General features: G+C 39.4%; 1 protein-coding gene across 1 annotated transcript in view; it reads right to left on the bottom strand.

The window, feature by feature from the left end:
• Positions 1 to 15,330, bottom strand: part of PDE11A (phosphodiesterase 11A) — a 133,224-nt gene that overhangs the window by 24,297 nt on the left and 93,597 nt on the right. Inside the window, exons 11-15 of the mRNA XM_030486969.2 lie at positions 13,196 to 13,342; positions 12,983 to 13,090; positions 7,712 to 7,821; positions 4,651 to 4,741; positions 1,956 to 2,056 (exon numbers count right to left, since the gene is read on the bottom strand). Of these exons, the coding sequence (XP_030342829.1) occupies positions 1,956 to 2,056; positions 4,651 to 4,741; positions 7,712 to 7,821; positions 12,983 to 13,090; positions 13,196 to 13,342 (557 nt within the window). The remainder of the gene's footprint in view (positions 1 to 1,955; positions 2,057 to 4,650; positions 4,742 to 7,711; positions 7,822 to 12,982; positions 13,091 to 13,195; positions 13,343 to 15,330) is intronic.

Below are 15,330 nucleotides of genomic sequence, written 5' to 3'. Positions count from 1 at the left end.
AAACAAGGTAGGTACTTGTGCGGAAACATCTGTTCACATAGGGTGGCATTAAGGATTGTAAATCATTGTTTCCAGGGAGTGATTTCAGGCACTTTTGGAAGTAAAGTAGCATAACAACTACCAGATTAATGAATCATAATAATACTAGAGGAAAAGATAACTCATTTGCAGACTTCTGAGTAAAGAGGCCTCATTTGCTAAAAGTTTCCTGATCCATGTAGCACATAAAAATCAATTACGCAAGCAAGGAAAAATAACCTTGAAATTCACCTGATGTTCCTTTTTGGACATTATTGCCCTGATTTAAAACTAGAAAGACAACTTGGCCATGGTGTTTTTCAACCTAAAGCAGGCAGGGAAGAGAGTTCCATCATGTCAGGGGATGGACTGGGTTCCCTCCCAAGACACTGCCATGGGCCCTCTCTGGCTCTTCCAGGGGCTGCAGGATCTCAGGCAGGGGGAGCACATGGGGCTGTGCCAGGGCAGTCGCCCTCTCAGCCCCTGCCACTCATCTCTTCCTTGCCAACACAAAACAGTTCTGCAGCACTTGTTATTTGTGGTGAGACAGGAAAACCTGTACTGACATATCCCTGTGGTCCTTGTATCTCACTTAAAGCTGTCAGCAGATTTCCCTGTTTTTTTCTCTGTCACCCAGATAACAAGCAATCCTAACAGACAGCTTCAAAAAGAGTATGCTTAAAAGGGGTTATTAGTCCTGCTCAGGATCTTCCTGTCAGCAAACAGAAATTTCTTCATAGACTGATGTTTAGAAGTTATTTATAACAAAACTTCACTAAAAGCCTTTCTTAATACAACTTTTCTGAGAACAGACTTGCAGGAAACAAAGGATATCAGCATGTCTACTGCCAGGACTGTTTAGAAACAGCCGTTGGCACAGTAAGCAAATACTGAGGAAAAAAAAGACAAAGCAAACATTGCAGCATCTCACTTACTATTTTTACAATTAAAATTAAAGACACAATGTTGATATAGATAGTTGAACAAGTTCAGGGTAAAGACTTTACCTGAAGTTTTCTGGACACTTGATTTGGTATCAACCAATGGAGGGGTAGAATTCAGGTATACCACCCGAAGAAAAACATTGGTAAATGCTACCAGCGCTATACAGGATAGGACACTAATGGACATCAAACAGAAAAAATCCTAAGGATGAATTACTGTCAAGACTAGGAAGGTAGTATGCAGAAACTGTGCATCCAACAGCATTTCTCCCTGTAAGTCAGCCACAGGCATGTGCCAGAGAGGGGGATGTCAAAAGTCCAATATGACGGTGACACCATGACTCTTCTGACTACACGCATGGTCCCACACATTCTTACTGGGGAGAACTTGGTAATAATTAACAGTATTTGAAAAACATAAAATAGCACCAACTTGAAGTCTACTTCCAGATTTGATTTGCAAACAAGGAAAAGGAAGAAAACAGGATGAAAGAGAGTCTCCTGAGTTAAGCTTTTTAAGACCTATTCTCATGTGATGCAAATTGGCATGATTTGTCTTCAAAGCAGCAATATATATGCTTTCGTTACCTGTGCGACTGAGTCTGTAACTAAATACAGTATTACTTAACACACATGTTTAAAACTGAAATGGTGGAAAAGAATTAAAATGTTACTGGTTTTATACATGCCTGAAGAAATGATCACAGAAGGGACAGAAGAATTATGGGACTGAGCTGTAACTGACAAAGTATAAGCCTAGGATTTCACTTGCTTTTTGTTGATACAGTCATGTTACACATAAAAGCAAAATTTAATTGCTCACTTGAGATATTTGTATTAGCCTAAGATATACTAAGTATTAGACTAAATCTATTCAACCAGAGATTGAAACACTAATTTCTCATATTATATATCTTTATTGGTATTTAATAGGTCATTAGAGTAAGTTCTTCGAATTTTCATTTGTCAAATACAAGAAATGCCAATACTTACTCAAAATACAGAGTGAGGTCTGTTGCCAATATCGATTGCTTTAGAAGCTGCATAAGGTCACTGTAGTCCTTAGAGGACAAGTTAGCAAAGATGTTGTGACCCTATAATGAAAGAGATAAAAGAGGTAAAGTGCTAGCAATCAATACAGGTTTTTAAAAGGTTTTCTAACTCTGGTCTACTGTTTCCCTCTAATAGAGGCCTTTTCTGATTCATGGCAAAACTATGACAAAATAATAATACTGCTGAGATTACATTGGGGTGGAAGAGTTGACAATTGTAATCAAGTACCTGGACTGTTTTTCTAAACTCTGCTGAAATTATAGCCTCTTGAGGAAGGATTTACTCTTTGCTCTTACCCTGCACAGGCTCAGTTTATGAGGAAAAACTATGGACACATCTCAATCTTTCCTCTTATTAAATGTTTTGGGGAGCAGTGCCTTGCAGCTTTTGAGTTGTGCTGCTAATAGATTTATCTGTGCTGCTCCTTGCAGGCACACAAACTGCTATTAGAGCAAAGACACTAAATCAGTTTTTCATTCAAAACAGCCTATTTGCTCACTCTGCCCATTACTGCGTTGTCTTACAGTGTATACAAGCATTGCCTATGCAGGCTAAAGAACCACAACTTTATGCAGTTTAAATGCCCTTTTTAGGCCCAATAGGCTACTTTTTAAGGGATCATGGATTGGGAATTTGAAAGGTGCTCTGAGGCCAGAATGAACCAAATTGTTTAATATTGGTATTTGAGAGCAGGAAGGTCCATTTGTAACTGAATTTCTGAAAACTGACAGGGACAGAGATACTCTAATTTCTCTATGAAATCCTAGAGAGAATAAACTGAAATAAATTTAATGGAAAATTCTAAATGTAAGCTTAAGAAGTGGTCTTTGTGACATTAGTCACATGTAGCTAAATTGACGTAAATAAAAGGACTACGCTATTTTTTTTCTTTTCCCTAATCACCTATAGAAACAATGAGGTTCTTGCTAAACAGTCTTATTTTGGTGGTATTTAGCACTGTAATGCACACATTCAGTATGTGCTGCCACCTACTGCTTAGGAAGATTAAAATGCCCTTAAAAATAAGAATTTTCTAGCAGCAGGATTGCTGTAACTGTGGTGGTCTGAGGACGTAGTCAAGATAAGGGCTGGAGGTAGAGATGGTATTTTTTAATAGACAAGGTAGTGGTTGGACTAAAAAAATATTTTGCCATTCATAAAAGATGGTCTCCTCTGCAACAATGAAATGATTATTTCTTTTCAGCTAAATATTGAGAAGGATTTCAGAATTTAAAGCTTATTTATTAGTGGATAGGATATAAATTAATTTCAGCTTATTTGAGAGAGGAGACCGACTGCTCAGTGGGTGTATCTTAGTGTATCTTTAAGTAGATTGTAGGATCCAAACTAAGGGGTGCTGTTTTCCATTAACAAATAGAATCTATTGGATTAAAAATCATGTAGGTTTAATTTTCTGGTCTAGAAATGAGGATGCGGTGAGGACTGAATGGTCAAAGGGGAGGACTTGCATTTGACCTGACTATCTTCAGACTTGAGCCTGTCTTCAGAGAGATACTCAGTTACAATGAAGATTTCAGGAACTACAGAAATCACTGTTTCCCACAAAAGCTTGTTCCAGGGACTGGACACTCTCATTGATTTGGAAAAAAAACCCCACAAAATAATACAACATTTCTTTTTTTCCTATTCTAAACCAGTCTGTTTGTTTAACTTTCAAATGCTGCTTTTTTTAATGTCTGTCCCTGGTAGTGTAAGGAATCATTTAATTCCTAGGATCACCTTTTAGATAAGCTAGTCTAGGCTGAGCAGATTGAGATGTTTAGATCTCATGCGGGTGCTCTCCTTCCCTATGTTTACTTTTTTAATATAATGTCTGGAAAAGGCCACAGTCCCATGACTGATCTCTGTGGCACTGTACACAGAGGTAAAGCCATCACCCTATCTCCATTTGTGACCATGGGACATTCCCAGATGCTCTTCAAAAGTTACTGCAGATCAGCATATAGTCTCCAATGTGCTGCATGCATAACACTATTGTCTTTATATATACTGAATGCATTTTTGTAACAAGCTATCTGTGTAAAATAAGAAAGTACATCATTCTTTTCTCACTATATCTCTGGGGTAGTGCATGCTGCATACTGTTACACATAAGATACTCTAGGCACGAACTATGTCTTTATATGTATCTGCAAAGCAACTAGTGTATTTTGGACAGCATGATATTACTGATATTTTTTTCTTAAATAAGTCAGTAAAATTATGCAAAACCATCATAAAAATACTGATTACAGAAACATTGTCAAAGAAATTAAATTTGTCCAGTCAAGGATGACTGTGATACTCTGAATACAAGACCTGTGGGGAAACTTAAGAGCTTGTTTCACCTATCTATAAACCACTGAGCAAGATATATGTAAGAAGGCTGAGAAAAGCTGACAATATGATTAGGATATGTTCTCCTTGCCCCTAGCTGATTGAGACAAATATAATCTCTGGGCTCTATGATCAGCATTTGTAGTTGTTTAATTCTGTGCTAGTTGTGACCTTTGTGGTAACCAATAAATAATTCTTCAAGGAGAGGGCATTAAAAAGGTACTGTGTGTGGTATCTCCTTTCTCCAGCTGAAACTGCCCAACAGCTTACAGTGAGATTAATAGTAATGCTTTTGTACCTCACTTTGGAGAATCATGACAGCATGATTGAAGTGGTGGTGTTCCAAGGTAGCAGAGGTGCCGTAGAGCTGAGCTAAGGCTGATCCGCTCCTGAAACAGAACATGGGGAGTCAACAAATACTGCACTTCTGCTTACGAGGCAGGTTTCAGAGACAATTTAGTAACGAAAGCACGTAGCCATACACTCCCTCTCCATTTCAACAACCACACTTAAGACAGTTGACAAGATCAAAATACTAATTTAAAGAGAAAGCATTTATGTTACAGACTTTGCTAAATACTATCAGCTGACTAAAGATTTTCCTGGAATGAATGAATGAAATTTTGTAATGTAACTTTCAAAGTGCCTCAGCGATGCAACAGCAGAGGCACACCACTGTGTGGTAAAGACAAACAGTAACATCCCTGAGCTAGGAGTGGCTGTTTTGCTACTACTTTTTAATTCTTAATAAACACAATGGTTTACAATAGGTGATTGCAAACTCTATATAAAAAAAGAAAAAAAGAAAAAAGCGCCAAAACACAGCAACAAAAACACACCTGCAAATGCAGTGAAGTTCTGTCTGCATGTAAAATCATGCACTTAAAAAATACAACGGTAAACAAAAACCCACAAGTGAGAACAGTGAATATAAAAGTAAAGATTAGCATCTTTTGGAATGTATTTTCTCATCGTGTTTATTGTCTAAAACAAAATTAGCTTCAGAATGCACAGTGCAGGTGGGTTTTCTAAATTTGAAGAACAAAAATCTATAGAATACAATTATAAAATTGTGAATCATTAGGAGGTGCAGAGAATGGGACTGGATTGTCAGAATATATACTGTTCACTGTGACTTCACTTCTGGGGTCTAAAGCAACAGGATGGGTTTTCTTTCCAAAGAAATGAGAATAAGAGATTATTACACTAATGACAGACAGAAAGAGGCTCCTAGGAGCATGTACTATAAAACTGCACCATATTGATATTTAATTATCAGAAGCAGCTATATTAGAAAGAAGGATGTCCAGGAAACATAATCTCTCGAGAACGTGGTGTTGAGATGTATAACAGAGCCATTTCAGACAACTGTGACACTGCCTCCATCATATACCTCTTGAACTTTCATCACACAGAACAGCAGTATTGAACACTGAACACTGATAAAATAAGAAAATGTGATGCTTAAATTTATGTCAGGTTAGAGGAATAAATCATAGCTGCTGTTATGAAAACTACAGCTTCTGTTTTCAAGGATGTTTTATGCATGTGTGGTAATGTTTGTCTTTTGTTAAATGTCTTCAGCAGTTTCTTTATGGAGTCGTAAAATGGTAGCCTCCTCTTCATACTCAGCTGTCAAACAACAAGTGTAAGTGATAGCAGTCTAGTGCTGAAACCTCTACCTTTAACTCAGTCACCCCTCTATACAAGAGAGATTGTGTAATGTTACAGTGGAGAAGTGGTTAACTTAATCAGAGCCTAAAACAGTCAGGATGTAAATCTTAGGTCTTGGGTTTTTTAAATTAGGAACATAAACATTAATCAGCCGAGCTTCCTTCCCATTTGTCTCGTCTTTTTTGACTCTCTTCAAGACTCAGCTGCAAAAAGGCATCTAGTAGTGCTAGGTAACCTTTGCACCATGAGCTCCGTCTTTTGAGCACTGCAATTGATTTTCCTTGCTATGGTGATTGAAGATCCAGACAGCGTCATTGTTTCATTGAGACTGTACAGCAACACCAATAGCTCAGGAAATGGCAGCTTAGTGAATATCAGAAACATCAGTTTGAGTGATGTTCACTGAGGCAGCTTGCCCCCAGAAATGCAGCAGCCCATGCATATACACACTGCAGCAGAGTATTTCTGCAAAAGGTAGGACAAAATAGGCTAAGGCAACATCACCCTGCCTTTCAATTATCTTTAGATACTTGATTTCACCACTTCTCCTTTCACACTGAGGGTTAGCAGTAATGCAGAACACACAAAACTGCAAATACATGATTGGATCTGTAGGACAAGAGAGCTTAAAAGTCTTCTATTCTGGCTATAGAGGACCTGGGAAGCCAAGAAAACAATGTAGAATTTGGAGGAGTCACTGTGTCTGACAGATTTGTTTTCACAGCTCAGCCAGGGTGTTGTCAGGGAGTATTTTTTGTTGTCCCTCCCTGTTTGCAGGGAGCATGGATTTTGGAAAGAATTTGACCTCAGTTAAGGGAGTTCCCTTACCACCACTGTAAGAAGTACCCTCAAAACTTCCACAACCTGCTTCTACCTCACTGTATCTGAGGGCAGCAGACTGGTCAGTAAAAATATATTCAGGTCAGGGAAGATGAATCAGGTCATAAGCACTTTGAATAGAATAAAATTCATTTTTAGAATTGAAAACGGCCTGGAGAGCAAAATTTCACATAGGTGATGTAATAATCTACCTTTGAGATCCAGCTTCACATTCTGGTGGCCAGCCCCTCCTGCCTACTGCAGCATGTCTCTGAACAGGCTCTGTGTGCTCTGGCAGGAGACAAGCCAGGGAGGAGGCATTTCTGCAGGCCAGGGACACTGTGTGCTCCACAACTGATGGGTATGTGGTGAGACAACTGCTCCAGGCACCTGCTGTGGATTATATGTATCAGAGCTAGGAATTTGTCTGCTTGCCTCCACTGGTGTGAAAGTTTTATTTTGTGAAAGCGTAACTTCAGTTTTACCTATTTTCTTCTTAACAGTTGAACAGCTTTTGCTTAACATCATTCATTCCAACCAGCAGGAACAACCCACATAGACAATTTCAGTTTTTCCTGGGTTGAATACCAGAATCGATAATACCTAAGCCTGAAGAGAACATCAAGTTTTGGCACCACATTTCAATATACAGTGTCAGTTCAACAGCCTGATACAAAGGACAAGCCAGCAATTACCCAAAAGAACAGAGAATGATAAAGATTGATAGTCCCTCACTACATACAAGAATAGTAATAGCTGGCCTTGGCCTAGGAAACCTGAAATTAACGCTTCATCCTTTATCCTGGTCACTTTTTGCTCTCTGTGGAAGAAAAACAAATTAAAGTAATAAGAATTAGAAAACTTACTTGGCTTGGAAGGCGTTGTTGGTTCCCCTGTGGTCAAGGTCGTGACATAAGCATCCCACAATCAAAGCTAAAATTTCAATTTCAGTTAGAATCTCCTGAAATCCTGCAGTCTAAGGGCAGAAAAAAAAATAGCAGCTGTAACTATCAGTAGCGAAAGTGATAAGTAATGTTAGACCATCGAGCAACAGTCAGCTTTGTTTTGATACCATGAATGTTTCAGTAAGGAGAAGATAAATGCTTTATTGTCATATTAGATTCCCTGCTGTATGTTAGATGGTTAGCAGAACAGATAACGTCCTTGGAGTGATCTGTTATTATCTCTCTGTTGCATTTCCAGCATGCCATTTCTCCACTACCCAGAAGTCACTAAAGGCAAAAAGAGCTGAAGACAAACACCAATAACTGCACACTAAGACAGGAACTGGAATTTCATATCAGAGAAATAAAAACCAAAATTTATTTCATTTTGAAATTATTGTTCAGAGGAGTATTTAGACAGATTTCTTCAATCATGAGGTGACCATCTCAGTCAATCCCTAGTGTCACAGATAGCCAAGATGTTAAATCAAAAGATCTATAAAGGAAGCCAGCTAAAATATACTCTATGGAACTGTTATGAACTATTAAGAGATTTTTTATCTGGGACATATAAAATGAAGCAGCATGATTTAAAGAGGAAATCTGGCATATTTCTGCTGCAGATACCCTACTTGAATTTGGGAGAGAATTTTGAAAACTGATGTACCGAGATTTCCCATGAGCAGCTCAGACCAGACAGGCCCATGTGAAGGGGGGGCTGATCCTAGTAACATATTTTGCAACTATACTTCTACTTGTGGATACTTGCCATAGCAGTTTTCCTGCCTGAACTACCCCATGTCAGAAAAGAAACACTACTGTTATTGCTAACCTCAAGCATCCTGAAAAGATCCTGCCTGGAGGAGGTGCTGGAGCCTACACGGGACACCACCTCTTTGGTGCTGCGCATCTTACCATGGCAGAAACCACCTGGTTCTTCAACTCTTCTGAAGCATAAGGACATATTACCTGCAAAAATAACTGGCTGAGCTGGAAAATTATTGCACTTGTCTTTCCACAGCACCATTCTCCAATGACACTCCTCAACTAGCCACACAATCTAGTTAGTATGAAAGGAAATTGTATAAAAGAAATACAAAATAGATTTATATCGGAGGACCAAACCAAGGCTGAACACTAATAGTACTTAAGAAATCCTGAATTCCATTGATTTTCAATGGAGTATAATTTCACTTACTGGCAAGAAGAGGGGTAGGTGATACAAAGATGGTGAAGATCAGTGGGACTTGATGTCCGTACTTGGTAGAACTTACAGCCCACTCAGAAATGCCAGTCAATTGCTGCAATACGATGTGAAAACCCTTCAGTTCACCCTGAAGACCACAAATTCTATTTAAATAATGCACATTCAGATCCAAATAGCCTCTGTTTTCATAGTCTGAAATGTGGCCATAGTTAATACTTAGGCAGTACAGGGAGCCAAGCTCCCCCAGGTGCTCAGGAATGCATTTCAGTGGGAATTGAGGAAGTGCAGGACTAGCTACAAAAGCTTCAGAGTTGTGCTGAAAGTTTACATATCAGAAAAGATGGTCAAATATAAGGAAAAAAAGATTCCTTTCATGTGCAATCCACTGGTATACAGAGTAACTTGAATGTTATGAGATTCTCCTGATTCCTAGTGGTATCGCTTCTGTTAGTTTCAGTAACAGCTACCCGGACAGAGGAAATTCTCTAAAAAAAAGAGTTTTCTCTTTTCACTTTTCAAGCATTGCTCTTGTATAACAATTAATAATCACAGTCTATTTTTTAAAACGGGATTAAAAAGAGGTTTGTAACTGACATCGTGCCATGTGTCAAGTTTCAATCTAGAGATGTTCACAGCTAAGTTAAAACAACTTAAAATAGAAGTTTTATAACGTAAAACTCATGGTGTAATAAATATTCTTTAGCATTACACAAGCTTTGATTAAACTCAAGGATACAACCTGTATTGCAAATACAGGAAAGCTGATTAAGGATTTTATAAACAGTAGCAATATCTCAAAAATAAATGCAACATTTTATTTAACCAAAAGTCTTGTCATTGAATCTATGAGAGAAATACAGCATATTTCACTTAATAAAAAAACATTTAATTTAAAACAATGTTACGGTAAGGGGACATCTGCTTTGAACATAATGCAAGAAAACAGAGGATTACGTTTCCTCATGTGTTGAATTTACACAGGGAGGAAAAATACATGGCTATAGATGATGGTGCAGTAAAATTTATTTTCACCAGAAAAGGAATGACCCATAACTCATGAATGGCAGAGTCTCCAGTGAGTTATAGAGGTCATTCTTTTCATGTGAGGAAATGCATTGCATTCATTATACCTTGCCCCACATTTATATGTTTTGTTATTAGCACACCAGATGGGATTTTAATTTTGTATTGCTTATTTGTTCATTTTTACTTTTTGAAACAAGTGTCAATGTGAACTGTATTAGGCAAAGGCATTCATAATGAAGCCTGGGATCGATCCTGTGCTTTAATCTCATGTGATGTCCTTAACTCACAGGAGCAGTCTTACTTCAGTCCTTGTCTTCAGAATATTTGGGCAAGTCTGAAATACAGAAGTGTGGCTTGCAGGACTGGGCTTTTAACTGCTCAGTCTCTAATCGGAGAGAGAAAATACATACTTTGATAAACAAGAACATACCTTAGATATGCAGAAGGCTGACCCAGGGCTGAAATGACTGGTTTAAGCTTTGTTTGGTTTCTGTTGTTTGGCTTGTTCAACCCAGCTGAATTTTCCTTCTGCATTCAGTGGAAGCAGGTGGGGCCATTAGAGGCTACTGCATTACAGATCAGACATAACTGTGCTATGGTAAGGCTACCTGGAAACGCCCTAAAATAGACCTATTGTGCTTTCTATTTGTGGTGCGGTCACCACTGTTGTGGAGTGGTGGAGACTCTTGTGAAGAAACTGTTGTGGAGAAACCAGGAATAGGGTGCAATAACTGCATAAAACACTGCCTTCTTGACCATCAGAGCCCCTCTCTCTGAGGGTCAAAAGAATTTTCCCCTTTTTGCAAGTGAAAAAACAAGGCGAATACTAACTCAGATGGTTGTCCCAAGACAAACGCAGTAAGAACAAGCCTTGTGCTATTACTAGTCTCTTAACTCTCTCTTTTATGTCTTTTTTTGGCAAGATGAGTCTTCCTACCTCTGGAAGGGAGAGCAGCCCAAGCAGGTCATACACCTGAACTTACTCTGTTCTCAGCCAGAGCCACAGCAGAGTGGGGTGGGATACATGGTGAGTCCAATGCTATGGGTACATGCGGCCAGCCCTGCACATGGAATTGCTCTTTCAGTTTATTACCAGAAGCGTGTGAAATAAAACAAGCTTGGCTTGGAAATGCTGGATCACCTCCCACAGACAGTTGCATCCCTGTGCCGACTGCTAAAAGAATCCTGAAATTATGCTTTGAGAACCACAGTCAAAGCAGTTTATGGTTGAGGCTTCGCAGGCTTTTGCTGGTGGCTGCTGGAGCAGCAGGGATGTGCTTTCTTGCTGCTGGCTGCCAGTGTAGTCACTGCTAGCTGAGATGGAGATGCCTGGTGGGAGAGCGCATTTCCCACCGAAGAACAGCCTGCTCGAAACCTGGCCTCAGAGCTCCACCTAGAGGTCCTCACGGGTGAGGTTTGAGGGCTCCTCAGCCCCTGGCAGCGTTTGGCAGAAACTAATATAATTCCCAGGTGAACGGTGCTGCCTGACTTTGCCCTTACTCGTCAGAGTAAAAAGCTTTTCATTTTTCTATAACTGAAAACAAGCGTGTCAAGTTTATAAAGCGTTAAAAACGGCCGATGCCCACACATTAGCACGAGATTTCATTAGAGACCGTCAGGAAGTGTCTGCTGAAACATTAATTCTGGTCAGCTGAGCAGCCTCACACCCAGAAGAGGTGACCTTTCTCTTTTGTTGAATGTCTCCATTTGCTTTGTCACCCATACAGCTGGGATGGACCTAGCATTAGACCAATATCTACCTGCATCATACTCTTTTTTTCCTTGCATGACACAAAAAGTTCTGCCACAGGGATATGCCAAATGGAGGAGGACAGCTGGGAACCCATGCCCTGTGAGCAGGAAACAGGCCATGGACTGTCTCAAGTCCATGTAACACAGCACTGATGTGTGCTGTGAATGGCACAGGCTGAGGGCTTTCCACCTCTATAGGCAGGGTCCAAATGCTAACCACGCCACAGAGACTGGCCAGCAACAAGAACACAGAAATTAGGGAAGCAGCACATGATATTACAGATAAATAAATATTTGCACAAGTGCTATTAACATGACAGCTTTAAGGTTCACAATAGATGACTCTGGTATTAAGACTGAATATGAAGAAAAAATGGAAAAACTTGAATTCGTATTTATAACTGGAGATAAGGCAAATCCAAAATGTAAAGTACAGCAGTAAGTGTTGTGTGCACATAGACGTGTTGCTTCTCTTTTGCCATATTAACCAGAATATTAAACATCCAGGACCACTGAGGTTTATATTGACACATTTACAATAATTAATTAGCCAAATATGGATTATTTAATGCAGCGAGGTTGCTTTGGGTAGGGAGAAAAAGCAAGTAAGAGTGGTGGTACTTGGATCAGAATTCACTTGTGTGTTGAAAGGAGTTACAGGTACTGATGGAGATACATGTTAATCAAACGCAGAAATGTTACAGTGTCCAATGGAGACACAATATTCACTTAGATCACTCTATTGGAAGATAATCTTAAAATATTTTAAGGCAATATGTTCTACAATTATTTAGATGAAGCTGGATAGGAAAGTAGTAAATATAAACATAATAAATACTTCTGGGATTCTAATCTTCCTTGGTTTTGTATTTCCCAATTTAAGAGTCTGAAATAAATGTAAAATCAAAGAGTTCCAAAAGAAAAACATTTTTGTAAGATCAAGATCTATAATAACAAGCTCACTCCAAGACTGCCATCTGTTTTCAGTCACTTTAATGTGCTTGTGATATCACTGTCACTAAAACACTGTAAGGTTTTGCCAAGTATGTGCTGCCTTAAGTTGAATAACTTCTGTGTGCACTTCTATTGGAAATGAATGAGTATCATAATAACTAGAAAAGAAATCAAATGCTGGAAAATGTTTAGACAGGTAAAGCAGTGTGGCAGGAAAAGCTCCTATGGGATTGTGTCTGTAGCTGGATACTCACAGTTAACATGGCAAACATTAGCTGGCAGACGTTGAAGGCATGCCTCCAGTTGTGATACAAAACCATTCGATAATTCTTCCTAACCGTCAAAAGCCACCTACACAGCGTCTGAAATGAAAAGTACAAATTGTATCAGGGCTACTAAACTTGTACAAATGGACAGAGCAGTGCCAAGACAAAAGCAGCAGATCTCTCTGCAGCGCAGATGGTTACCTCGTAGTCAATTTTAAATTTCTGAACCATTCCAAGTTCCATGAACATCCGCAGGGCTGCAGTAATCATGGCATCCACATCAAGCGAGAAGTCATCAAAATGAATATCATCAATGCCAAGCTCTGACACCAGAGGGATGTTTGCTGCCTGGAAATGCCAAAGGGAAAGGGATATTTCTGATTCAAAACTTGGAGTTATTTTTTGTGTCATTCTTACAACCATTCATATATCAGTTCTGACCTGCCAATACATCCCCTGCTTGATTTGAATGCTAAGCAATAAAAGTCGTCTTCTGAGAAATACAAACATGTCAAGCTAACAAGCAGAGAAACAGTGGGAAGGAGAAGAACCTGGTGTGAGCAGGAAATATGCTCACCATCCCAACTTGAGCCCGTATATAGCGTTTAGACTGTGAGAGCTGACCACTTTACAGCTACTGCAGTAATGCAATATATTCCAATGCAAATTACAATGCTGTAATGCAAGAAACATCTGGACAGCCAGCAGCTGGGAATTTTAATTGCTGCCATTCAGAAATGCAAAGTAAATATACTGCTCTGCAGAATTTCTTCATCTAAATGTCTTTACATTCATAAGCGTACGAGTGCCCTTTGCTTTATACTGTTTACTACACATTTGTAGAACCAAAAAAACAGAGTAATGTAAGAAATGTCTAGCAGAAGTACTTTTCAAAGTAAAACAAAAATTATTTTCAACATGCTGATTACGTAGTAAGCCAATAAACAACAGAAAAAGCCTTACATTTTGCTTTGCCCAGCAGACTTTTATTCTATTTGTAAGAGAGGACTGAGCTTTTCATGCACATAAAAACATACAGTTGAGTGTGCAGGACTGGCTAATGCATGCAGTTGTGCACACAGATGTGTTGTGGCTGGCCCTGTGGCAGCACCTGTGGGAGCCAGGCGGAGGTGCTGACAACCCTCACGGGTTTGTTTGCCCTTCCTTGTGCCCCTTTGGAGTTGCCACTCATCTCCCTAGGGAGGGCAGGTGGAGGAGGCTGCATTTGCTGAAGGAGCATCTGTTCCCTGTCTCCCGCAGTGAGAAGGTGATGGGTCAGGTAGAAACATCACAAAGAGGCTGGATATAGCCCACAGGCCATGAGCTGGACCATGCTGAACTAGTTAAAATCACATGGACTCAGCTGGTGTGGCACCTCCAGCTACTCGCATAAAATACCAATTTGTTCATGCAACTGTAAGTTTACCTTCACAGTTACAGGTTCTATGTGACCACCCTGTGGTTTCCTTCTTGAAAACCTGTGTTCTGAAATGTTGCACCCTAACTACAAGTTACTGACATGTAAAAAGATTTTTCTGGCCAAAGGGAAAATGCCATCTCAATAATTACTTTATGCAGAGATTAAGCTGGTTTAACTATACCACATACAAGAAGATGGAGTAAACCCAGCATAAAATAGTATTAACACTGCGGTGTTAAAGTATTTGCTAGCTAGAAGGAAAGCCTTTGCAGATCAGCACCCACTAGGAGCATGCCAATACCACAATTGAGGTTGTGAGTGAGGCTAATGGACGTAGGAAATACACCAAACCCATTAAGTCAAGTGTCATCCCAGGACACAGCTCAAGAACCTCTGGAGCGTGCAGGCAGAGATATAAGCCCTGTTAACTGCATACTTACTTCATCTGCTAGCATACTTATCCAGGTTGAATCAATTCAGCATCTTTTTTTGAACAATTATTGAAACATTTGAAATACTTCTAGATGATCCCAACAGGAGTTACACCTTAACACCCTTTAAGATCTGACCGAAAAGCTATGTATTTACTTCTGAGGTTAAAAAAAAAGATAGAAAATATGGTTAGGTGTGAAACGGGAACCCTGGCCCAGAGACTATGCTGTCCAGACCTTCAGCAGTCTTACAAAAGTTGTGATTTTTTTATCATTCAGTTATTCTTCAGAGCTTTGGGAGTACTCAAGATGCATGTTAATATTTAGTCTATGAATACACTCTTTGCACAGTAAATGCGCTCTCTGTAGAATGTCTCTGAGGGAAGAAACACATTTGTCCATCTTACTCGTTTGCTCCTTAGAGAGAAGTTTAAATAACAAAGATGCTGAAACAGAAGGACCTACTTGAACTTGTTTTATGGAAA

The sequence above is a fragment of the Strigops habroptila genome, chromosome 5 (assembly GCF_004027225.2).
Source record: "Strigops habroptila isolate Jane chromosome 5, bStrHab1.2.pri, whole genome shotgun sequence".
Taxonomy (NCBI): Eukaryota; Metazoa; Chordata; class Aves; order Psittaciformes; family Psittacidae; genus Strigops; species Strigops habroptila.
Note: the sequence above shows the minus strand (reverse complement) of the source record. Positions and strands in the feature narration are given on the sequence as shown.